The sequence below is a fragment of the Sinohyriopsis cumingii genome, chromosome 8 (assembly GCF_028554795.1).
Source record: "Sinohyriopsis cumingii isolate HCF-2022 chromosome 8, ASM2855479v2, whole genome shotgun sequence".
NCBI lineage: Eukaryota > Metazoa > Mollusca > Bivalvia > Unionida > Unionidae > Sinohyriopsis > Sinohyriopsis cumingii.
Genome location: NC_142968.1, coordinates 31,205,216 through 31,232,962, shown reverse-complemented (window position 1 = coordinate 31,232,962; position 27,747 = coordinate 31,205,216). Strand labels below are relative to the sequence as shown.

Below are 27,747 nucleotides of genomic sequence, written 5' to 3'. Positions count from 1 at the left end.
TATATATATATATATATATTTGCATCTTCCAATTATTAATATTAGTGTATCCTTAATTTAATATACTTATCACACGTAACAATTGTATTATTCACTACTTTGATTTGAATGATGTAATTTAATCAGTAGGTAACGGAAAAGAAACAAAGGTTGCTTACTTGATCTATGCCGCACGCTTTAATTTGATTACACGTGTCGGGACGCTGCCCTTGAGCACAATTGTAACAGATGGGACCGCTATCTGATGGATATCCTACGAATATCAAGAAGACTATAAAGCTCAACATTTTAGTAAATTTATATGTCTCTGACGAATGTCTCTTCATATGATCAGCTTCTTATATTTGTCAACAATTTTTACAAGCTAAAACCAATATATACTTTCGCCACGGTTACAAATGCCAATACATTATTTATCACAATATTGCATCAACATTTGATACGATGAGTGCTATTACATTCTACCAAAGAAACTAACCAAGAGAGGCTGTTGTGGCTGTAACGCAAAACGACAAACCAAAGAGCAATTTAGCTATAAATTGGAGCTCTTGTTACTTAGGAATCTGTATCGGTAGAATTTATTCCACCATTAATGTAGGATTGGAAACAAATCTACAAGGTTATATGAATGTCTTAAGGAACGGTCCTCGGATTTAAAAATATCTAATAAACAGACCAAACTATTCAGTAAGGTTACCTCACAGCGACATATGCATTCTATACTGACTTCCAGCAGATAACGAAATAGTACTCGGTCTTATCTCCGTATTATGGTAGTTTTAACTTGCATATGGTGAAAATGTAATTGCAGGTTCGCTATGTTTCTGACCAATGAAAATAAAATTAAATCACAATTTAAACTACAGCAACAACAAGACTGTACACGCCGATTCCTTGAATATGAAAATTATGCATTACCTGCGAGGAGTATTTAAAAGTTCTGTATATTGGTGAGTGTACAACAAAGTTCTTTAGTAGCAACCATAATGTCGGTGTATCCACAGAAGGCACTCCCCATACACCTCAATACACGTTCTGAGTCAGCTTATTCAGTTATAAAATGCCATGTGGAAATCACGTTTTGGTATGTTATTCATACACACGAAAGGTACACTCCCATTCGCTTGACAATTTTCAAATCATCTGCCTCACAGCACATCTTTGTTAAAAATGATTCATCCAAAAATTAACGTTTTGTTGAATCAGGGTTGTATGGAAGTAGTGGCATCAGTACCATTACTTAGACGGGTGGTCATTTAGTGTTCTAGAACTTAAGACAACTGCTTAAGTCCATCTGCCTTGACGGAGTCTGAGTACAAGAACATTTGCATTAAAAAAAACTAATGCGTATACAGTTCTCTTTACACTCCAACTCCTTCGATCAATTTGTAGTCTCTGCTTAATTTCTTCGATATGAACTTTATTTGTTTCTGTTGATTCGGGTTCAAGAAAGTAAATTCATGCTTTATCAGCAGTCTGATTCTAACGTTCTGTGGTTGCTTTTTTAATAGTTGGTCAGTGGTAATACTTCCAATTCATATCACTTCCATAACATGGATCATTTTCCATGGATTCGCGACCATCTTTACAAGGATAAAACAAACTCAGTATTGTAGAATATGTCAGGGAATTACACCATTAAACGTTGTCCAGACCTGGTTTAAAAAAATTTCAGAGAGTACTCTAAGAGTGCATGGATTTTACAGAGAGTCATTTGTTCACTGGCGAAATTGTTATTCTTCGCCGACACATTAGCCCACTAACAATTAGCTATTTCGCGTCACAACAGATATATGTGTCCGTAAGATGCACAGCCGAAGATGATCATTTTATACAATGTTATGTTTGCCTATGTTTACTTAGAAGTTTAAAGGAATACAAATGTTGCAACAAAATATTCGAAACTCTTATAAAAGTCCTCGGTCGACATCATATCATATATATGATGTGCGGCACACAGGTCTAACATACGCCAAGCTTTAAATTCACTGTCTTATTAATTACATATAAATGTACTACGAATTTATCCGGCAGCTCATAGTCTTGATCATTTCAATATTCCATGCGATTCGGTCGGAAATACTTTCATTCTAAACAAGATAAGGTAAATTTCAACACTGTCAACAGAGGTAAAGCATTTTGAACACCGTCTATCAGGCATACCTGTTCATTTTATTAAGAACAATTACTTCAGCAAATTAAAACTGTTAACTATACATAGTGCTGGCAGAACACTGGCTACTTTGTGCATGTGGAAATATGCAATTCTCGCTAGGCACTGTTTTGCAAGGCATTATGCACACAAACGACTGCTATTATGATCTCGATTGTGAAGATGTTTGTGAATATTGACCCAAAGCGTACAAGCTAGTGTACAACATTGCATCAATTTTACTCACAGCGTCTTACAGACAATTATACAAAATAACTTGTCAAAAATGGCTGATCTGTACAGACAATTTCTGCGTCTACCGTCACCTACTATAAATTATATTTAATTATGTGTAATATTTATTTCACAAAATAGAAACTATCACAAAATGTTGAAATAATTTTAAGATACTTTCAAAATGCATATAAAGCTGAAATTGAGCTAAAAATAAAATTGTTATAGAAGGATAGATTTACTCTTCAGCATACATTGTTCGAAGCGTGTGATAAGAGATCTATGTTATATTTAACCAGTTTTAATTGTTAATAAAATGTACAAACTTCAATTGCTATTATTTCAAGGATATTTGTTGACGTGATTGCTTTAATAAGACATTTTTATGTAATGACATTTAAAACAACGATTTTCCCTGAATCCCTGGATGCACGTCCCACTTAAGTCAGTGCAGGGTTTCGTGCTTTTATATTAGGTAAATCACCAATTATGTAACAGTATCACTATCTTTGTTCTTCAGATTAAATACTCCGTCTCTTCACAAGCGACCATCCATAATTGATTGATTGTATTTTTAACAGCGCATCAGCACTGTTAGGCTATTTAGCGCCATACAAAATGCTATCTGTGTAATCTTTGAAAAATTATAAAAAAGTCTTATATCGACCAGCGATATCAAAACTAAATAGTTGAAAGTAAAACGATAAGATGGTTAACGGTGAAAAAAAGCTTCCCGATCAACGGGGGATGGAAATTGTGTATGTTAATAAAGTCAGATGAAATGGTATTGAGCAAAAAAGGGACGGTAAATACATTATATAAAACTGCTCTAGGTGATGGCATAAACGTTAAAGCTTAGAATACATGTTAACTTCTGTCAGGAATTTCACAATACAAGTGATGTTTATTGTATCAAACAGTTCCTTCATGTAATGAACATTTTAGTAGTTTGCACTCCATCAAAATGTGCTTAACAGTGAATGGTTCATTGCAAGAAACGAACTCTGGTGGGTGTTTACCTTTTAGTATGTGGGAGTGGGTTATATATGTATGACCAGTTCGAATCCTTGCAATGATTACCTCCTCCCTACGCATGGTTCTCTAGGAAGGAGTCCATTCTCCTAGAGTTGTCTTGATGGCGTGAAGTTTATTATTCACTGCTTCATTCCATGATGCCTGCCACTTCTCACGTAAAGTCTCTTCGATGCTAGGTTTACAATCAGCATAATGTATTTTAAAATCAAACGGTTCTTGAGTAAGGGCCATTTTAGCAAAGAGATCTGCAGCAGCGAGATCTGCTTTTTCATTACCTTTACTACCAACATGGCTAGGTAACCAACAGTATACAATATTGTGGAAGATATTCAGTTTAGTATTTTTGACGAGAAAATTGGTCAACAAAGGGTTCTCCAATTTTATATTGTGTAATGGCTGAAGTACAGATAGGGAGTCAGAAAAGAGGATGTAGTTTAAAAAAGGTTTGTCTTCGATATATTGCAGAGAAAGATCTATTGCTCTGATTAAGGCCGCACAATATTGATGTGCCATTTGGTAAGCGAACACGTGTCGTGCGATTTCCACTAACGAAAACCTCGGCAGCCTTTTCCAAGTCTTTTGATCTATCGGTATAAATTCTTGTGTAGTTTTTAAATTCGGCGAGGACTTCATGATAAGAGTTGTAGAAGATGGAAGGGTTTGTCTCGGATTTTTTTTTCATCGTGTAGCGAAAAAATTACTTTTGGTTGTTTAAATAGTCAGGGCGGTGTGTCGGGAACGGACGATTTCTGAATTTTAGAAAGATCAATTTTTGTACTGTCAAGGCTGGATACTATTCTAATTCCAAAGGAAGGTATTGCGTGTGGTTTATTTTCATACAAGATTTTGTATTTGGGTTGAAACACAGCTGAAACAGCAGAGTTCAGATGTTTTGATCTTACCTTGAGAGAATACTGTGCGGAAAGCATTTCTCAACGATGTGATAAAGGTGGTGCTTTCGCTTCAGCAAGGAGACTTTCACACGAGGATGTCTTAAATGCTCCCAGAGCGAGTCATATTTCTTGATGATGAATTGGATCAAGCATCTTCAAATATGGCTTCCTAACTGAACCATAAACAATGCAACCCTAGTCCAGTTTGAAGCGAACAAACGTTCTATATAAATTGAAGATCATCAGCCCCCCCCCCCGGTCAGTGTGCGCTACTACGTTGAATCGATCGAGAGATTTCAAGCATTTAGCTGTCAATTTCTTTAGGTGTGGAATAAAAGTCAGTTTTCCGTCGAAGATAATACCCAAAAACTTTGTTTCCTCAACAACTGGAACATGTATTCCGTCCAGCGTGCGTTTAGGTTCATCATGATGTCTTTGTAACTTACAAAAATGCATACATTCGGATTTTACTCCGCTAATTCGAAACTCAATTGTTAATCTTAAAATATTTTCATGTAGTTGTCTTTCAAATGAATGCATGTGCTTTGATCGATATCGTATAAGAAAATCATCAACGTATAGCGAGCAATCCGCACCCGAAGCCAAACACTTGGTGCTGCTATTGATTTTGATGTTGAAAAGCGTCACAGATAGGATACTGCCCTGGGGCACACCTGTCTCTTCCTCGTGCAAATCCGAGGTGTTGTACATGAATTTTAAACGTGACGTTTTTTAAAAAAAATCTTTGGAAGGCTGCTGAATAATTAGATGATGAGGAATGTTTAGAGAAACTGTCGGCAGGAATATTTGCTCCGTCACGTTTTGAACTAAAAGTGTTATTATTTATCTTCAGATGTCGGAGAGAATTGAGTTTTGACTTTCCGTTTATTTTGCGGATAGTGTCCCAAACTTTCTTAATAGAGGAACAGGAGTTTAAAGAAGAAACATATTTCTTCCATGATGCTCGTTTACATTCGTTGATTGTGCGGCGAGATTTGGCCCGGAGAATACGGTATTTACTTAAATATTCTGGGTTCGGATGAGTGTTACATTTTTTTCAATGCTTCTCGGCGTTGTCTAATGGCTTCCTTATATTCCTTAGTGAGTAAGGTTTTGGGGTTCTTTTACAGTTCGGTGAGGATTTCGGAATGAATGCTTCTTCAATCTCTATTCAAACTGAACTAAAATGCTGAATAGGTATAAATGTTGAAGACTGTATCCACATTCAGCCTAGCTTTACAGAATGGTTCAAACTTAGCCCACTCGGGCTTCTTCACATTCCATTGTGGATTTGAGTCATCAATAGTAGAGTTTATATTTTCAAGGTAGATTGGAAAGTGATCACTGATATGAAGGTCATCAGCGACCTTACATTCATAATCCAAAAGCAGCGACGGATAACAACTTGTCAGATCGATAGCCGTTCCTGGGTGTAAATAAATCGGTGATTTGGTGTTAAATATACACAAACTGTGTCTAGAGCTGAAGTGTTCTACTTTGTGTCCCCTGTCACTGATGTGATTTAATCCCCATAAAATGGTATGGGCATTAATATCTCCGAGTAACACAAAGGGCGTGGAAAGTTGTTGAACAAGATTGTCTAATTCATTTGGTACTAGGTTGGTGTTTAGTGGTATGTAAATAGGACCAAACGTAATCACTCGGTGGAGAGTGACATTTACAGCAATAGCTTGTACATTTGTTTTTAAAGGGATGACATTGTGAGGAGCACTATTGTTCAAACATACAGTAACTCCTCCAGAGGATGTGTCACCATTTTTAAAGTAGTTATTAAAAACAGAGTAGATTTTAAGTGTTATGTTCTCCGTATCTTTCAAGAAAGTTTCCTGCAGGCATAGTACTGCAGGATGATGTTCATTAAGGAGCGGAAGAATATCATTGTAATTGGATTTAAGTTCTCCACAGGTCCATTGTATGATCTTGTTCTTCATTATAAGTTTAAAGTAGAGATAAGGTAGCTAAGTTAATCCTTTCGCGGTGGCACTGAATGTGGTTATTTTTCTGGAGGAAGTATCCAGTTAAATGTTTTGTTTGCACGTCTTGAGCTGCCCTGCGAACATGGAGCAGTTTCTTCAGCATCCATGTCCCCAAAGTCGCCAAACCTATTGTGTAGCTTAATGGGGTCGTCAGACCCCTTTTTCTGCCTGTTTTGTTGTTGCTTTTGTTTGTATGGAGACTTAGATATGGGGGGGGGGGGTTGTTGAAATTTGTATGTGTGGAGATTGTGAGTGTGTGCGTGATTTGGATTTTTTACGTAGCTTTAACGATTTTTCAGTCATATCGCTACGATGTCTGCAGTGTGACAGTTATAGTGATGTCTAGCACTGGGGATTGATGCTGAAGACATGTATCATGATGTCCGACCCAGTCACCTTATCATGCCACCAGGTCGACCCATCATAACACTTAACCTCTTAATGCTGAACTCCATGCAAGGCAGCTATTAGTTCCATTTTTGTAGGTCTTTGGTATGACTCGACAGGGGATCGAACCCACGACCTCCCGCATCCAAGGAACGTTTGTGATTTGTTGTGGCTTGAAGTGTGGAATGCTAATAGCTGCTGTTAAATCTGGTAGATCAGTTTGAGTTTGTCCATCCTTGGTTGTATTTGGACTGGTTTTTACAACATTTGAGAATTTTTGGCCATGTAGTTGGGTTTTAGATTCGACCATCTTTTTGGCCTCTGGAATGGGATTGTGTAACGTATATTTTACCCTCTGGATCTCCTTCTCTAATTTCCAGGTCTAGCAGTCGTTTGAACTGGCATGATGACCTTTGCCACAATTTGCACATTGGTGGTTTGCGACGCAGTCTGCTTCTCGATGTCTGTTTTCTCAGCTTTGGCCGCACACAAGTCTTCTGGAGCATCACTCATCGTGGTGACCGTACTACTGACACTTGAAACAAGGTAGAGGATTTGGAATATACACTTAAACTTTAACCTGCAAAAGCTGAATTTTCCTACCTTAGGTAGTGTTGGTGTGTTAAAGGTAAGTATGATGGTGTTTGTGTCCTGCAATTATGTGCCCCGTTTGATACGAATTCTGCAAATTGCAGTAACACCTTGATTCCTCACTCTCTCGATGATGTCATTGTCGCTGTCCGTTGCAAGGTCTCGGTAGCGAATAACGCATATGGAAGAGTTGAGAGTCGAATGAGCGAAAGTAGTAACCGGAACTTCATACAAAGTCTGAATTTCCCTGATGTTCTCGGTCTGCACCTTGCGCTCACATACAACGAGCAAGCTACCCGATTTGAGTTTTTACGCTTTTACGAGTGCCAACTAGGACAAGTATAGTCTTTTCGAATATAAATGGTGATAGCGCAGATTTTGATTTTGTAGGATCTTTTGAATGAACAACCATGAAGCGTGGGAATGATTCCAAGCTACACGGTACTTCATCTGAGTCCGTTAAGGATTTAGAACGTTTCAGTTGATTTTTGCTTTTGTTTTCCATTACGTCGTGTTCTATATTCATCAACCATGTTCACCCACCCGCCACGGAGTCCAACAAAGGGACACTTTTCGAGTGCCAGGGATTATAGATGGTATACTCGGCAAGTAAAGATACCTCCCGATTAAGCCATCGCTATCTAGGAAGTCTTTTGAGAGTAGGACGAAGGAAAAATAAAGGGTTAGATAGTAGGGGTAACGGTGGTATCAAGAGAGATACAAGGGGAAAGATAAAGAAGGTGAGCGACTAAAACAAGACGTCCTATGGCTGGTGGTGACAAGCCGATTGGTCAAGAACGGGCCCAACCCGCCCACTCATCTAAGGCCAAAGTAGTGTACTGCATAGGAGAATCCTCTGCTCAACTACCGGGAGCCTTTCCTCCCCCGACACCGGAAGCATCCCAGGGCAAACTGGTTGCCTCTACTTAGCCGCCTCTTACGACACGTAGTGAGGCACATGGGGCCAATTCTATAACCCCGGACCCGCACGGGGAACCATCCATAATTACAAATGCTAATATGTGTAAGGGAAACAACTGTGCCAGCAAATGTTAAAATCTTCATCACCTCGCAAAGACCGTGTATTTAAATTAACTGAATGAAATAATCGAATGATTACACCATTCCCATGCGATGCATATATTTACATATCTATTCCTGATAAGCAGATACAAGGACGACCAAATAATTAACTTTCGTCTCATACGGGGTCATTTAAATTCTTCTGAAAGAGATCGAGATATATAGAGATCAATATAGAAGTTACTAATACACATCATGCAAAGCGGAAAGTGATATCCGTCATTTGTATCTCAAATATCAGAATATAAGAAAGTATATTCAAAACTATGAATCGTCAGTATATCGTTAGTTTTATTGTTAGACCTATTTTACCGTACCGCCAATATTACGTTGTAGGTCTTGAGTACTTCTTAGATAATACAATCATCCAATTAACTAACGATGTTCAGGACTTGACACTTCCACTAAACTTATTTTATCATGATTGCACAAAATGGTCCTTACCTGCTTCACCACATCCTTGAGCATTACATAAATCATTAGTGCAACATTCAGCACACAGTAACGAGTCTTTGTTATAATCATCCCATTGCTCGTCAGGAACTACGGCAAAATTATCCTTCTGTTTAATCTCCTCAATAACATTGCCGTTCAATAGAGCTCTTTTTGATCCAAAAGCTGCACATTTCTGGAAATATGATCGAAGCTTACACGTGAACATTGAATCGTTGACAGATATGGTTACTTGAAATAACGAAAGCGTCTTAAAGCGTGTCAATGATACATATCAGGTTTCAATTGTTGCTGCAGCAAATTTCTTTGCAAGAGGCTGAATGCAAAATGGTCTGAAACCCGTGAGAGATTTTAATATATATATATATATATATATATATATATATATATATATATATATATTCAAATCTATCACGCTTGATTATTCTATTTCCTGTCCTGTTTATTGGTGATTTCATAGACAACAATTGTGAAACTTTTCTTCATGAGGTTTGTATGCTTAGTTTTGCAAAACAAAATCAGAATAGCATATAGAGTTCTAACCCCTTGTGATGAACGGATACCTATAGAATAATTCTTTAGTACTGCAGCTTTAAGTTCGCTGTCTCTGCGAGTACGAAATAGATAAGTTGAGGGTGTATTTGAGTACAGTTTTGTGCATGAACAATTACATACAAAAGGTACAGTATATAAATATTCTACCAAATGTACATATAACTATGTCAGAATGTTTTACAGTGCCATTACTAGAGTTGCTGTCTAGTGCGATAAAGGTATGGTATTGTGTGCAAACATACAAGCCGAATGAAGATAAATACCACTTCATTCATTCATCTCTTATATATTGTATTGTATCCAACCATATTTCTTATAATGCAATGTTTGCACTTTGCGAGAAAATGGAGAGCGTGTTCTTTACAAAGTTATTCAATTCAATTGTTTTTTGTTTCTTGTTGTTCTTTTAGAATCGTAGTTTATTGTATTGGGACGCTTGGTTCAATAACAATCAGCAACAGACATACGTTAGTAATACATTTGAATGGTGCATTTAGCTGCTTTAAGTCAAGTTCAGGAGGAGCAGTCTGCCTGTATAAACATAAGGGTTCAGGCACAAAAAACAATAGTCCCCAAAAACCTATAATCCTATGCTGAATTATAATACAAGGCATATATATGAATTTAAAGGAACTGCTTAAGAATTTTATTGAAGTCTGAAATCGAAAACAAGATAGAAACTACATATCATTTAGGTGTTTTTAAGGAAGTATCGGCCAACTGTTAATTAAATTCTTGTAAAGTAAATTTTCATGTTTAGATCTCATTCAATATTATGCACACTTTCGTCCCGATTGATGCAGATTATGAAATTTCTAGCTTGCTGGTTCTTCAAACTCACTCAGAAAAAATCAAGACATGAGTAAATGCATCCGTAAAACAAAACATTGTTGTTGTTTATCTCTAAACATTAGCATATTAAAAGAACTATTAACGGAAGGAAGAGTAATTTCGATGGATACTGAACTACATGTGTACAAAAATGATAAGTATGTACATTTCTTTATAAATAGAGCTTTTCATATGGCGGTTTTCACTGATGATCGCTTAATCATTCCAAACTTACTTCATAACAGATTTTTCAAAGGAATGCTTTATGGAAACGTTTGTTTCATACTTTGATACACTGGCATACATTATTGTTCTTCAAGGTCCTAGATGTTACTGCAAAATATGTTCATTTATACTATGTTGTACCTTAAGGCCACTGAATGTGGATCAGTGAATCCTGTGTAGTTATTAATGATACTGTATCTTGATTATAATATTCCGAACGAGTGCCAGTTGCACCGAAATATATTGTGTTTATCGTCGTGAACGCTGAAAATTTGGTTTTGACTCAAATGAAAATGAACACAGCACTGTTAATGTTTCGGCATGTCAGCAAGTTCTGTCCTGTTACCAAGTAGGACGTTTTAAGTATATTACTACTTGAGGCAATAATTCCAAAATCTCTTTGGAAAAATATCAAACCCAGTCAGTGTGATTTGCTCTTTATTAGCCATTTATTTATTTGACAAAGATATTTAAGTGCTTACAAGTCCTGGGCTTCCCGTTCTGTGGCGATGGGCGAGCGAAAAAGTAGCATGTGTGCATACACTGTAAGCTGCATCTGTAGAGCGTTACTCACGAGGATCTAGATACAGGATCGCTTTTCGCTGGAAGGAAGCAGCACTAAAATTTTACTTCCGTCAGTTGACTGAGCAGTCTGATTTAGAATCACAGATAATGACATCCGTAAGACAAGCGAGGTGCTACAAAAGGCGCTCTTAAAATACCCTGCCAAACGTTGGTGCTTGAAATGTGTGTATTGTAAAAGTCACTGCATCAACAGATAGACCAGACGACAACCAAATCACGTTGGGAAGAAAGGAACTTGCCATCTTTAAGATCTAGATAGCAGCTCTGATTAAAACATGACTTGACGGAAAATTATATTTTGGAGGTTTATCAGTCACCTACACTTTGCCATCAAATTACTGCTGCTCAGCAAACTCACAGATTGTACAAAGTACACGAATGACAGATTAATGGAAATGAGAGAGCAGCTATCTTTAGGGCAGATTCTCTCAATATGACTAACCCACATGAGATCAAGGCCACATTTTATGAAGCCCGTGAGTCACTAATAGCAGTGGCACCGAAGGCAGACAAGACGTTTTGTATGCATCCGCACTACCCACAATGGTTAATCTTAGTCAAGACAAAATACAGAGAGGTTGCTTGATTGATTGATTGTACAAGCGATATTTATTGTGTCAAAAAGTCGAATCATGTCATGTACATTGTAATACTGATCGCGCGTAGGTTACAGTCGAAATATAACGTGGTTAACAGTGACTGGTTCATTGCAAGAAATGCACTCGGGAGTGTCTTCGCCTTTTAGTATGTGTGAGTGGGTTATATAAGTATGACCAATTCGAATTCTTGCAACGACTACCTCCTCCCTACCCATGGTTCTGTAGGAAGGAGCCTATTCTCCTAGGGTTGGCTTGATTTCGTGAAGTTCATTATTCACTGCATCATTGCAAGATACCTGCCACTTCTCAAGTAAAGTCTCTTTAATACTAGGTTTAAAATCAGTATACGGTACTTTAAAATCAGTTGGCCCCATGAGATAGGACCATTTTAGTAACGCGATCTGCTTTTTCATAACCTGAAATACCATCATGGCGAGGTAAACAGCAGTATACGATATTGTGGGAGGTACTCAGCTTAGTATTTTTGACGAGAACATTGGTCAACAATGGAATCTCCAGTTTTCTATTGTGTAGTGACTGAAGTACTGATAGGGAGTCTGAGAAGATGATGCTATTTAAAATAGGTCTGTCCCATTTTTTAATGCAGAGCAAGGTCTATTTCTCTGATTTCGGCTGAAAAAATTGATGTGACATTTTTTAAGCGAACTTCTGTTGTGTGATTTCCACTAACGATGACTTCAGCAGTATTTCCTCATCATTTGATCCGTCAGTATAAAGTATGGTGTAGCATTTAAATTTGTTGAGGAGTTCATGATAAGAGTTGTGGAAGCATACTGTACGGAAAGCATTTCTCTACGATGTGATAAAGATGACTCATTCGCTTCAGCTAGAAGGCTTTCACTCGGGGATGTCTTAAACACTCCCAGAGTGAGTCTTATTCCTTGATGATGTCTTGGATTAAGCATTCTCAGATATGACATTCTGGCTGAACCATAAACAACGCAACCATGGTCCAGTTTGGAGCAAATAAACGTTCTATATAAATTGAGGATAACTTTTCTTTCAGCACCCCAGTCAGTGTGCGCTACTACTTTAAGTAGATCTAGAGATTTTAAGCGTTTAGTTTTCAAGTTCTTTAGGTGTGGAATAAAAGTCAGTTTTCTGTTGAAGATAGCACCTAAACACTTTGTTTCCTCAACAACTGGAATAGGTGTTTCGTGTAGCTTGAGTTTAGGTTCATCGTGATGTCTCCGTAAAGGACAGAAATACATACCGTTTTTGATTTCGAGAATTTGAAACCGTTAGTACTGGACCGATTTTTAATATTGTTTATCTTTTGCTGTACTTGTCTTTCGATTGTATGCATGTACTTTGATCGAAAAAATCACCAATTTATATCGAGCAATCCACACCAGGAGCCAACAACTTGGTGATGCTATTAAATTTGATGTTGAAATGCGTCACAGATAAAATACTGCCCTGAGGCACACCCATCTCTTGCTCGTGCAGATATGAGAGGGTAAAGCCCACTCGTACTTTGAATTCCCTGTCTAAGAGAAAATTTGATACCAATGAGGGCAGAAGGCCTTTTAGACCTAGATCGTGCATGTCATTTAGTATCTCGTATTTCCATGTTGTGTTAAGGGCCTTTTCTAAATCAAAGAAAACCGCTACTAAATGTCCCTTCTTGACAAATGCATCGCAAACAAATGTTTCCAGTCTAACCAGATTATCATTGGTGTTCCGGCTATATCGAAAGCCACTTTGGAAAGGAGATACTAAATTGTTAGTTTCCAGGTACCAAAGAGGCCGAGAATTGATCATTCGTTCCACCGTTTTGCACACACAGCTTGTGAGAGCAATATGTCGATAGATGTTAGGGTCTGCGCAATCTTTACCTGGTCCGGGAACTGGTATTACTGTTGCTTTTTCCAAATGTTTGGAACATTAACAGTAATTCATATATTATTGAAGATTTCAAGAAGAACTGTTAATGATGGTTCTGGAAGGTGTTTAAAAAACTGGTAATGTATTTATTCAGTCCCAGTGGATGTATCCAGGGCCTTATTCAGCTCAAACAGTGTAAACGGTTGATTACAACTTTCTGAGCCATTCGATGTGAATTGCAACCGAATCTTTTCCTTTTGAGTTTTTAATCTTCTTAATAATTAACCGATGAGGACTTTTAGAGAAACTATCAGCAACTTTATATTAACTACGTCAAGTTTGGGATTAAATTCTTTTAGTTTAGTTTGAGATGTCGAAAGGAATTGTGTTTTCCCCTTCCATTTATTTTGCGTATCGTGTCCCAAACTTTCTTTATAGAGGAACGAGAATTTAAAGTTAAAACATATCTTTTCCATGATGCTCTTTTATTTGTTTTAATCGTGATATGATTCTTAGTTACATTTTCGAGAGTATGACGATTATTCATTTTTTCACTACTTTTCGGCTTTGTCTAATGGGATCTTTACATTTTGTTGTGAATCACAATTTTTGTATTCTTTTACAGTTTGGTGAGAACTTGGGAATGAATTCTTCTGCAATGTCGTTTAAAACAGAGGTAAAATATAATTTTAAAAAATTTCTTTTAAAATGATATCCCTGTTAAGCCTAGCTGTGAAAAGTGTTTCAAATTTGGCCCAGTCGGCGTTCTTTAAATTCCGTTGTGGAATTGCTTTGTCAGTTGCAATGTTGGTGTTCTTAAGAGAGATTAGAAAGTGATCACTGCTATGAAGGTCATCAGCGACCTTCCATTCATAGTCCAAAATCAGCGAGAGGGAAAACATTGTATGTACCCGTTCCTAGGTGTAAATATGTCGGTGATTTCGTGTTATATAGACACAAATCGTTTCTAGAAATGAACGCTTACACTTTTTGTCCTCGGTCGTTTATTTGATTTGATCCCCATAAAATAGTATGGGCATTAATCAGGTCACTGGAATGTCGAAGAGATTTTAATTTTCTTGATATTTTCTGTTTGACCTCGTCGCTCACACTCAACAAGAAGGCAACACGGTTTCAACTTTTTAAAACACTTTTACGTGCGCCAATTGATTTGGTGATTGTTTTCTCGATGACAAACGTAGATAGTGCAGCAAGCGGTTTTGTGGCATCTTTAGACTGTATAACCATGAAGCGTGTAAATGACTCCACACTACATTGTTCGTCATCTGACTCAGATCAAGTTTTGGTTCGTTTATGTTGAATTGTTTTTAAAATTTCCATGTTGACTTGTTTGAAATTCATCACTCGTACTTCCCGCCCACCATAGAGCCCAACAAAGGGACACTTTTCAAGTGCCAGGGATACGCAAATGATATACTCAGTTGATAAAATTACCTACGTTTGACCCGTGAAGCCACGCCTTCTAGGAAGTCTTAGAAGACTTTGGAAAGGGAAAGATAAAGGAATAGACTGTAGGTGCAACGGTGGTATCAAGGGAGGTACCAGAAGAAAGATAAAGGTGAGCGAGTAAATAAAGAATTCCTAGGGCTCGGCGTGACCAGCCAATTTGTCGAGACCGGGGCCATCCCGACCAATCTAGAAGAAGCAGAGACCAAATTAGTGTACTTAGTCGCCTCTTACGACATGTAGTGAGGCACGTGGGGCCAATTCTTCAACCCCGACCCGCAGGGGGAGATACTGACAGGAAGTATGAGTTAGGAATACCATGAGAAGTGTATAATGCTAGACTAATCGCTGGCTCATAGTCTCTAAGTTCGACATCCGGATACAGCCTATATACGAATTGCTCAACGTTTTCAAATTGAGAAAGAGAGTCTAAAACTTACATTTGTCATTAAACTGTGCAGCCAGCTTGAACAAAATAATGTGACCTCTGAGAACGTCAAGAACAATTGGGCAAACCGAGGTTCTGCTTACTCATTTACACGAAGACCTTCGGTTGAAACACGCATACACATTACCGATTTGTTGAAACACATGTAACCATTGGTCGACCTCTGGCAAATGTGTGGGAGTACAGAAACGTTTTTGGAAACAATCCTGAAGGTCTGCAAAGTTATTTGCTGCCGACCCTGCTATATAAAAACAAAACCGGGATGGTGTGTATATACGCCATGCCAAGAAGATGACCCATTTTCACACATGATGTCTGAATAAACTGATTCGGATAAAATACTAGAAAAGGTGACATAATCAGATGTTCTTGCAAAAGTAGGCATTCGAAGCTTCTACTTATTCATGAAATGTTCAGATGTTATAGGCATACTATAACATCAGGATGTGAGATGAGTGTCAATCAAAGATGGTTTTCAATGGCGAGCTGAAGGACAAAACCGATTTCAGGGAGGAAAGATACATCTATTCAAGTACACCCTAAAAATATCAGTAAAATATTTCAATACTGAGTGAAGATATACATACATTGAGATAAGGAAATTGCAGAGGCGGTGCATATGAGCGAGCAGCGTAAATATTGGAAATGAAGAAATTCCTTTACTTAAGAAGCATCAACAAGACACACCTACTTGTTTTGTGTGGCACAGATTGTTTACAGCGCAAATCAGTCTGAAACCACCACCCTACTCGCATATGCCAAAATCAGTTATTAATGCTATGGTCATCTTTGACGTTTGAAGTGCAACACGGACAAACAAGATATTTTGGAATTGAGATATTTTCTGTTACTGTAAAGAAGCCCTGCATTTTATAGACATTTACTGCAAAATATCATGATGTTGTAGTACATCCTACCATTGTAGTATTACTTATATAACCTGATATGGTGATCTAGCCAGGCATGTTAATATAGCCTGAATTTTGTTTTACCTTTTACGGTAATGTACTATAGTATTGTAATATAGTCTGGTGTTGTAATATAGGCCTGCAATTTAATAGTTTTTCACTTTTGTAATTTACTATGGTTCTTACATATTTACTGGTACTGAAATATATTGTTTTATTACACCATCTCATAATAGTGTTAAATACATCTTGGTTTTGTAATTTAGCCTGTCAGTGAAAAATAGATGAAGGAGAACGCCTGCTATGAAAATAGATTCGCTCTGGAGAGAGAACAAATAAAACGATACTTCGTTATTTATGGCATCATTGTCTCTGAACCGTGTTGATTTTGTGTGTTTTCTAATTACAAGTTATTCAATATATTATTATGCATTAGTGTTATAGGCACAGGAAAGAGTTTTTATGTTGTCTAGAAGTAATGTGTACGAAACTGATGAACATGAGCCATTTTTGAGCATTTTCAACACTGACAATTTTCCAATGTTCACTCCGAGCAGACACAATTAGAAATACACATTCAAATGAGCCATTGCATGACCCATATTAACCATTCTTATCCACAAATAAAATATGGTTATGATGTACTGTTCTCTATTTGAAAGTTTCTCATTTCAAGGTATCAGATGAAACGGTGAGTCAAAAATGTTCGAGCGATGCCCTATTTCATAAGTATAAAGCAATCGAGAGTTTGGAAGCCATACAGTAACTGATACCATAATGATAAGTTGAATAAGCATTCGATGCAAATATTTGATTTCATGCATGTTAACAAAAATGTTTGCATCTTTAATAAGGAGACATTGATTCTAATTGGTGTTATCACTTCCCGTTAATGAGTTTTGATTTCCACGAAGCAAAGAATTCATCGACCGTGCTGTTCATTCTAATGAGTATTGCTGCACTCAATAATAACACCAACTAATGATTACTATTTCCAAAAATTTAAAACATGATACTTACGTGGATGTCCATACAACCGAGATCGTATCTGATGTAGCCCGTTGTCGTAAGATATGATTCAATGGAGCATTTCTGAAGAGTAAATATAACAGAGGGTCTGCACTAGTTACAGAATGAAATCCAATTGGCGCATATATTTTAGTTTTCATTATGAGTAGTACTACATTTAAATTGGTAGTACAGTGAAATAAATATTGTACTATATAAAGGATAGAGAGATTAAAATAGTTGACTAAGAGGAAGTTCATCACGTTAGGAAATTTACGTGTACTTTTCTGCCAGCATAAGATTGTAACTGAAACTACTGTTTTGAACCAAATTGTGTATGATAACAGTCACAGCATCTGCCGGTATAAAAATCGAAACAGAAAATTTCCAACATTATATTTTATTGAAATACAATCAATATAGATTTAAGTCCACATTTCCATAATATTTGTTTCCTTTGACAATTGTTAGTGTCTATTCTGTTAATTTTAAGTTTTCAGCACTTTCTAAAACGCAGGGATGTCATGTTTGAAGTTGAAGAATATAGCAAAGATATATTTTGGAGACATGTACACGTAATAGTAAGATCGAATTACATACCTCATGCGGACCACATTCCTGGACAAATTCACAATCGCGTGGTCTAGCACTTGCCTTGCAGCTAAGACATTTGTATGTATCTAAAATTCAACAGCAAAAATAAATTGATTATTTAGACAAAATATTTATCATAATTTCCTTCATATTTTAATTGACACTACCAGTCTGAACTCTTTATCGATGAGTTTTATGAATATCCATTTATATGATGTGAACTTTCTGTACCCGTTCATAGTTCAAATACGCTTTATTAATATAAATGTTGGGGATTCAATGGATTGTTTCATGAGTTCCCATGACTTAGAACAAAACCTTTCCCTACATTAGATTATAAACTTTATGTCATAGAAGCTCACCAAGAATGTGGTTTCACAAAATTATATGTACAGATGCATGATAGAGGCAAAAGATGCAAGAGAGAGACAGAGAGAGAGACAGAGACAGAGAAAGCGCCCGCAACATCGCGAGACAGACAGACAGACAGACAGAGGAGAGGCTATATAAAGTAATGAACTGTGGTATATTTCGAACACATAGTAAATTCATCAAACAGTAATTCACGACACAATCGATAACTAGGATTTAAGAATGTCATGTTTTATTGCGAAATAAGAGAGCAATATATTAAATTGAGAAATCCTCCTTTTAGTAAAAGTGCTTCGTGAGTTTAACATAGGTCTGAAATTAGTCTAACTAGCGAATGGTTGATTGATTGATTGATTGCATTTTTGACGGCGCATCAACACTGTTAGCCTATCTAGCGCCAAACAAAATGTTAATCTATAATCTTTTAAAAATTATAAAAAGTCTGAAATCGACCAGCGATATCAAAACCAGATAGTTGAAATTAAAACGATAAGATGATAACGGTGAAAATTAAAGCTTCCCGATCCACGGGGAATGTAAATGGTGTATGTTAGGATCTGTGCTATCTTTACCGGGTTTGGGAACTGTTATTACTGTTTCTTCTTTCCAAATGTTTGGTACATTACCAGTAATCCATAAATCATTGAAGATTTCCAGAAGGACTGTTAATGATGGTTCTGGAAGGTGTTTCAAAAACTGGTAATGTATTTCGTCAGGCCCAGTGGATGTATCGTTGCCTTATTCAGAGATTACATCAACTCATACAGTGTAAACGGTTGATTATAACTTTCTGAGTTATTCGTTGTGAATATCAACCGTGTCTTTTATTTTGAGTTTTAAGTCTTCTGAAGGCTTCTGAATAATTAGAGATTATGAATTTTTAGAGAAACTATCAGCAAGTATATTAACTATATCAAGGTTGGATTTGAAATTCTTGTTGTTTAATTTGAGATGTCTAAAGGAATTGAGTTTTCCCTTTCGATTTATTTTCTGGATCGTGTCCCAAACTTTCTTTATCGAGGAACGAGAATTTAAAGTTTAAACAAATTTTTTCCAAGATGCTCTTTTACTTTCTTTAATTGTGAGGCGTGTTTTGGCCCGAACAATACGGTACTAAGTGAAATTTTCGGGTGTTGGACGATTATTAAATGTTTTCACTGCTTCTCGGCCTTGTCTAATGGCCTCTTTACATTCTTGTGTGAACCACGGTTTTCGGGTTCTTTTATAGTTTGCTGAGGAAATGGCTATAGATTCTTCTGCAATGTCAGTTAAAACAGAAGTAAAATATTGAAAAAGGTTATTCTCGTTTAAAATGGTATCCTTGTTCAGCCTAGCTGTGCAAAGTGTTTCAAATTTGGCCCAGTCGACTTTCTTTAAATTTATTTGTGGAGCTGCTTCGTCAATTGTTGCGTCAGTAGTATTAAGAGTAAACGGAATGTGATAGCTGCTGTGAAGGTCATCAGCGAATTTCCATTCATAGTCCAAAAGTAGCGATGGGGGGAAAATTGTAAAATCGATACACATGTATGTACCCGTTCCTGGGTGTAAATATGTTCGTGATTTGGTGTTATATAGACATACATCTTGTCTAGAAATGATGTCTTCTACTTTGTGAAGTCGGTCACTTATGTGCTTTGATCGCCAAAAAAAGTTATGGGCATTACAATCCCCGAGTAAAACAAATGGTGCGGGAAGTTGTTTGTCTAAATTGTTTGGTACTACATTGGTGTTTGGTGGCAGGTAAATAGAACAAAATGTAATCACTCGATGAAGAGTGACGCTTACCGCAATGGCTTGCGGATTTGTGTTTAAAGGGATGACGCTATGAGGGGCTTTATTGTTCACAAAAACATAAACTCCCCTGAGGCCCTGTAAACATTTTGTGAGTAGGTGTTAAACAAGGAGTAGTTTTTAAGTGTAATGTTATCCGTATCTTTCAAGAATGTTTCCTGAAGGCATATTATTGCAGGATCATGTTCTTTTAAAAGGAGGAGCATATCATTGTAATTTGCTTTAAATCATCAGCAGCTCCATTGTATGATACTGTTCTTCATTATAAATTGAAACTGAAGATTGTGGAGCTAGGTTAGACCTTTTGCTGATGCAATTTGTGTGGTTATTTTTCTGGAGGAAGTACGGGGGGGGGGGATTTTTTGTTTGTAGGTCTGGAGCTACCTTGAGCGCATGGAGCAGTTTCTTCTGCATCCATGCTCTCAATGTCTTCAAACCTGTGATAGAGTTTAATGGGGTCATCTGACCTATTTGTGTTGTCTGTTTCCATGAGATTTGGTTTTATTCTTTGGTGATTTCGATGGTAGTGTATTATTAAATGTTGTCTGAGTAGATGCCGAGTTTTTCTGTGCTTAGTAATGGAAATATTATAGCTTGGTGTTGTATTTGTGCGTCCTTCGCTGTTTTAGGATTGCTTATCACTACAGTGGAGAAGGATGGGTCAGGATGGGCTGTTTTGGCCTGTACAAGTCTTCTGGCTTCTGGATAGGGAATGTTAGCTGTGTACTTTACCTATGTATTTCCTTCTCCTGTTTCCAAGTATCACAATCCTTGGAAATGGCGTGGTACCCCTTTCCACAGTTGACACAATGCGGAGTTGCTCTACAATCAGATTCCTGATGAGAATGGTCTCCGCATCGGCCACATATTTGGCTTTTTAAGCAGCGGTCTTCGTAATGGCCATATTTCTGACATTTATAGCATCGAAAGGGATTTGGAATGTATATCTCAACCTTCGTTTGCAAGAAGCCAACTTTGACCACTCTGGGTTGTTGAAGGTGAGTACAATGGTGTTGGTGTTCTGCAGGTTGTTATTACGTTTAATACTATTCTACGGACTGCAATGACACCTTCGTTTTTCATTCCTTCAATGATATCGATGTCGCTGACTCCATCTCGACAACGAATCACGTTTCTTGACATATTGAGTGTGGTGTGAGCGAATGAGGTCACTGGAATATCGATGAAAGTTTTCATTTTCTAGATATTTTCTTTCTGACCTCATCGTTTACACTAAACAAGAAGGCAACGCGATATCAAATTTTTTCACATTTTTTCGTGTGCAAATCGATCCCATTACTGTGTTTTCAATCACAAATGGAGAGAGTGAGGCAAGAGTTTTTGAGGCATCTTTGGACTGTATAACCATGGAGCGGTGAAATGGCTCCACTCTACATGGTTCGTCATCTGACTCAGATCCAATTTTAGTGCGTTTGTGTTGATTTATTTGTTGACGTTTTCGTGTTGCATTGATGAAAATTCAGCACCCGTGCTCTCCGCCCACCATGGAGCCCAACAAGGGGACGCCTTTCAAGTGATAGGGATAGACATATGCTATACTCAGTCGACAAAATTACCTATGATTGACCCGTGAAGCCACCGCCTTATAAGGTCGGTAAAATTACTTCCTGAGAGGCCAAAGTAGTGTATTGCATCGGAACGCCTCTGCTCAACTAACAGGATCCTTTCCTTCCACGACATGGAGCGCAACCCAGGGCAAACAGGTTGCCTCTACTTAGTCGCCTCTTACGACACGTAGTGAGGACACATCAGATCCTCAAGGGGTGGCATGTGATAAATCTGCTAGTGTGATCAATCTGCCTAGCTTCTTGTGGTTGTAGCTTCTTGTGGTTCTTACTGGAGCATACTCGAGTTCTTTCTCCACCAGTTATAATAGCCGCCATAGTTTTTTTTTTGTGGAAATAGTGACATATAAGATTCCCCTCTTTCCTACGAAAACGGTCCTCCTTCAACGCGGAAAATTTGTACACACGTTTATTAACTGCTCGTTTTTAGGGTCAATTTCTAGACCTCGCTGAGTCTTGAGGTGAAGAAAAAATGACACACGATTGTGGAAGCAAATAACGCTTGTACCCTTAGATTTTATGGGAGGACGAAAAACTGAACTTTAGTTTTCACAATAGGTAGGTGGAACGCCATCATTGGTACTATAAAAGGATGCCTCACTTATTTCATACTCCTAATCTGGCAGAGACGTATAATTTACAACAACCGTTCATGAGTACAACAGGGTTGTCAAAACGAGAACTGGCTGCGGAATGTCCAATGATTGCAACATCTACAGCTGGTTCACCAGAAAACTTTAGTGGAGACGGCTAAACCTACTTAGAGCATTCAAGAATGGAGAAAAATATATCAAAGTGGATGATAGAAGAGAATAAGGAGAAAAGTTTGAAGACTTTTAAATTCTACATCCTAAAGCACCAATATGACAACTTCATCATGCATTGGTTTGATCAAGAAAGTTAGCGTCTTCGCCAAGAGAAACTAAAGAAGTGAGGGAAGAGGTCAGATTTATCGTTGGACATGGAAAGGATTTTGTGTCCCCCTCCCAAGAACAAAAAGTATAAGTGACGAAGAAACGTTGGCTAACTTAGTGAGGGACGGGTACAAATAGGATACACGTTTAGCGTGCATTGATTATATTTACAGGATCATCCAGCTGGCTACGTTGGAATTGAAACATCGTGTCGTGCACCTTAAGCCAACAGACAAATCTATGATGAGGATTATTACAATTAGAGTATACGTGATGCAAACCCATTCGACAAAGGTTTCCAGCAAAGTTTGCTGATATCTCTGTGTTAGCCACGCAGAATCGACGTTACAAGTATTTGTTTTGTGTTATGTATGTGTTTTCACAGGCCAGACGGAAACACACCAGACATACAGGAGGAGACAGAAATTCTGCGAAAAGTTACAGCCACCCCGGATCTCTAGGGAAGGAAACAGTTATTCCTGGACCTGCAAACTGAAAAAGATGACGTGAAACTACATTGGAAAGAATACCTTTCCAGTGCATTCAGGCATTTTCCAGGCATTGCAGCATTTGGAGTAGATCAGCCTGCTCGATGGCTTAACCTGGAAATGAGCTGAGATCAAAGTCTGTAGCAGTGAAGTTTTATTATCGGCTTATTTAAAGAACCCTATTGATAAAACCTTTTTATATGTCAACTTTGACCCTTCTGACACCACCGCAACAGAATTAACTTTACTTTGAGAAATACTGCGTAACATTAAATTTAAATAAGTACCGTTACTCATGCATTTCAATAATGTTAGAAACATTGATGTACATCTTATACACAACATCTATATCGTTTCAAGGAGAAGGGTTACGTCTGTTGCCCCTTTGTTTGGTACTGTTCCTTCTTTTCCTAGTTCGGGCATTGTTTTTTCGGGTTAAAATGCAAATATTAATTAGGTTGTCTGCAGTGCAAACACTATGTGAATCCTTCCTGCTCGATGGTCAAAAGATTAGTTCGTGGTGGTTACAGTTTAGTCCCCGAAATGCGTGTTGGGGACAGGGGACAACGGCGAATCTACATTGAGAACGTACTTTTGCAGACCCGAATAATATCTTTGCCGACCCTTATAGAACACAAATTAAGGGTAACGTATTCCTACGTGGTTATCCACTTTCGAAGTTGACTTGAATAGCCGAATGGAGGAACATGTTGTAAATTCAGGATTAGTTGGCAGTCTTGGCAACTATTATAGACATGTTCACAAAGAACATTAACGAAGAAGCTAGCAAACAAATTAGTGTAGCAATGTAATTGTTGAGTTTAGTGAAGTAATTACTGAGCAGTGTATTTAGAGAAGTTTACCCTTAAAAGCGCCACTTCGAAAAGAATATTGGCAGAGTTTTAAACAACTTAAAATTTTACAAGGTAAGGGAAGTTGTAAACCTAACTCTAAGTCATATGTCACTTAAAAAAGATCCATCTTTAGTATTTACTCAGACCAATGAGAGACATTTGTCCTGGATATTGGTGGAACTTTGGTCCAAAATAAAAACTACAGTGAGTGTCAGTCGTCCTATATATTGCTCTAAAATATAAACCACGAGATACTACTACTGCTTTATGTTTCTATATGCTGTGCATTTATCTTATACTGCTAAAACGTAATCCCGCATTAAGAATATTGGTGTGTTGACTCTGAGCACACATACCCTTGTATAAAATAGTATGTTAATGTAAGTGATGATAAGTGTGTGTAAAATGAGTCATTTTATTTTTTAAAAAATGTTTCACATCCTTATTATTTTATCTCTCTGCTAATCTTTGGACATTTTTAAGGAGGAGTGTTCCTTGTTGTCGGTGTGATTTCATCAGACCTGTTTTCTGTCTTCTACGTGCCCAACACCAGATTATGTTCCCTTCATGCCTGCGGCTCCAAATGTGAGGGATATTTTCATCCACCTATGCGTCTTTAGCATACATATTGGTGTGTTCAGAAGTTTTGCCATCCATAGTCAACTTCTCAACACCATAGAAAACGAGCAGCCTGGCTTCCAGGTTAAGCTATAGTCATATCCTAGAAACGAGAGCGTCTCTTGGACCAAAATAAGGAATACTGTCCTACCAAATCAAGACATTTTGAAAGGGAAATTATCCCTGTGTGTATGTGAACAGAAAAGAACATATCCACGAAGTAATGTAAGATTATATGGCCAAAATTAAACTAGCATTAGGTTGAGGAGTAGAGGAAGCAAGAGGGACAGAAAGAAAAGAAATTTCGCAACATCAAATACAGCTTAGTTCAGGAGGAAACTTGCAAGGGAAATAAAGAATCCGAAACCATCCGTCAATCCTTGGTGCTACTCCAGATGTGGTAGACAGTGTGCAGAGATTTGTCCCTATCGTTCATCGCATATTAACCTTCATTGATTGACAACCAAATTGCCATTTTCATCGCCACCTAGATGTACTACTCAGCCATTGCTAATGTTTTGTGTGTTTTATATTAGTGCTTGTGTGTGAATGTCTTTCATAACTGAAACTTAATCCCTCATTTGGATATGATGGCATGGTCTTATTCGTGTGAGGACTCCTACACTTGTGTGCGATGGTGTTTGGTGTCTATGAAAGCATTCATATACTTCTGTGTGAGAATATTAGCATGTGTGAAAAGTCATACCCTTGCGACATAGTATAAATGCGTGCTTATGTAAATGTGTCAGATTTCATCCACTTCTTTTGTGTCATATAAATGTGTTCATTAGAAGTATTTTGTAATGGTTAGTATTAACCTTTGTTTTGTTACCTCGAATATCGTTTTGTTTTGTAAGTGTCGGTTACGTTCAATTTATCAGTTGTCGGCAGTCAGTCCAATGAATAATTATAATATTGCCACTTTCCTTTGTGCCCATACATTTTCATCGCGATAGTCCAATGACTAATGTTAAATCCACACCCATATAGAATCAAAGCAAATTCTAACGTTTAAAATAGTCATTACTCCGCTATCCATACTGTCCGGTCATGTAAATCATAAGCATTAAACGTCTGGGCATTTTTAACGTTAAATTTGTACCCATAGGGTCTCGTTCTAAATATAGCGGCCAGCGACAATTTCCTTGTACCCATACGATCTCCATTTGAACCCATTTGGTCCCCTGATACTACCCAAGACTCCCGTGTAATCCGTTGATATAAGCATTCGGATTCCTGTGTGTAATATAATGACTTAAATCAATCTGATTCCCCTGTGCAATGATATATTTATTCAGATTTCCTTGCAATTAGCCCACTTGAATCATTCTAAATTAGATCAAACTACACAAAACTTTACAACTGCAAACTCTAGAAAAACTAAATCTTTTAATCACTTACCAGTTCTGGAAATCAATACGCTGATTAAACATCCCAGAATAAATATAGTACCTACAAGAATATCATGCAAATAAGTGTGTTTATTTATGAATATATTGGCATTAGACATATAGATATACAGGTTCATGGATAGGCAATGAAGATACATGACCGTTTTGATGTCACTTATACAAGTTCTGCTAATATAGCCAAAGTACTTTCAACTTAGAATTTCAGTCTGTATTTTAATGACGATAAATGTTCGACAGAAAGTTAGATTAATAGATACTAGAAATTAATAATGTACAACGTCTCACGTCTAAGAATACCATGAATGAAAAATGTATATGTTAAAACTCATAAGGTGGGTCTCACTACATGAACACACATGAAAACTACTTAAATAACGTATATATGAGGATGTTATTTTTATAGATTTCCAATTGAAAACAATGTTGTTTAACACACAACAAAATTACATTAACGGTAAGGTACTGATCCTGATACGAATTAAACAATTTTTTGTAATTATCTCATGGAATTAGTAAGTGAAGATAAAATTTATTAAAGATAAGAACAATCTAAATAATTCCTTCAAGGCATGCAGGTAAAAACAAATACGTTTCGAAAACTGGAGAAAGGGCACGACTATCACTAGCTCGATTGGGTTAAACTTACTATCCATCCTTTGGCTTAATAAATCCTCGAGTGCAATGGAGAAATCAGGTACTACTAAGAATACAAGGAAGCTTTTCTATTTATATAGATAAGACACAACTCACAGTTTGGAGTATGGTTCTTATCAATTGGACCAAATAGCGTTAAAGGCATATTGTCATTTGCCAATATTGTACGGACCGATACTTTAGGATGGGCTGTTCTTAATGAACCTATAACATAAATCGCATAGATACTATTTACTTTACCCGGGAGGAGGGGAGAGGTTGGACGAGTGGCCTAAGGCACTCCTCTTGTAAATAGCTTCCCGTTTTCTGGTAGTCCTTCCCCGATTGTCTCCGGGTTCTGTCTCTACCAAATATACTGACACCATTTACAGCGTATCTGGAGCTACCCATGTGCTGAAAAATGGCATTAAACCAAGATACCACCCCAAATCTTTACCCACGTATCATGCGAACACTTCGAAAGCCATTATTTGCGACAAGAGAAACAATTCAAAGATAATCAATTCTAAGATTGCGCAACTAATCGGAATTAGCTACTTCTTTCACATGTTTGTTCATGCATCTATTAAATTGTTTGTTCATTCATTCACACACACAATGTGTCCCTATGGTATTTGCATGTTCATTAGTGTTTGCTTCTCTAACCGATAGCCCAGCGTCTGGCCTGCGTCAGCTTCTTATTTTTTTTAATTTTTTTTTTTGCTAGTTATCCTAAACTACATAGAGAAAATCCTAAAAAATGTGTTACACAATTTTATTCTTGAATTGAACCTGTCAGTTGAAAATGGTTTCCCTATGTCTCCATAAGGACAACAACGCAGACACATTAGGTCAGTTACGAACCGGTGTTTCCGCAGGATGACATCCCATCCTCCGTATCTTACGAACGCTGCGTAGAACATTGATTAAAGATCAACATTTTTGCAAGGAACTCCTCCACGTATGGGAAATATGTAGGATTCTCGTTTATTCTCAAACAATGAGCTAAGAGCAGGATAGGTGACCCCTAGGCGGCAATCTTGGACATCTTGTTATCGCTACTTATCCTGAAATGAGTATGATAAACGTGGCATATAAATTATGACCTAAATGAACAAGGTGTTATCTCGCTCAGCCTGATTATCGCCTAGCGTGTTGGGATCTCAGCTACACGAATGATCTTTGT

At 37.4% G+C, this 27,747-nt stretch overlaps 1 protein-coding gene across 1 annotated transcript in view; it reads right to left on the bottom strand.

Annotated features, from left to right (window-relative positions):
* Nucleotides 1–26,616, bottom strand: part of LOC149793235 (uncharacterized) — a 101,490-nt gene extending 74,874 nt beyond the window's left edge. The window contains exons 1-6 of the mRNA XM_089968968.1: nucleotides 26,575–26,616; nucleotides 25,918–25,968; nucleotides 17,900–17,979; nucleotides 17,312–17,383; nucleotides 8,817–9,000; nucleotides 159–253 (exon numbers count right to left, since the gene is read on the bottom strand). Of these exons, the coding sequence (XP_089825094.1) occupies nucleotides 159–253; nucleotides 8,817–9,000; nucleotides 17,312–17,383; nucleotides 17,900–17,979; nucleotides 25,918–25,968; nucleotides 26,575–26,581 (489 nt within the window). The 5' untranslated portion in view covers nucleotides 26,582–26,616. The remainder of the gene's footprint in view (nucleotides 1–158; nucleotides 254–8,816; nucleotides 9,001–17,311; nucleotides 17,384–17,899; nucleotides 17,980–25,917; nucleotides 25,969–26,574) is intronic.
* Between the last annotated feature and the right edge of the window lie 1,131 nt (nucleotides 26,617–27,747).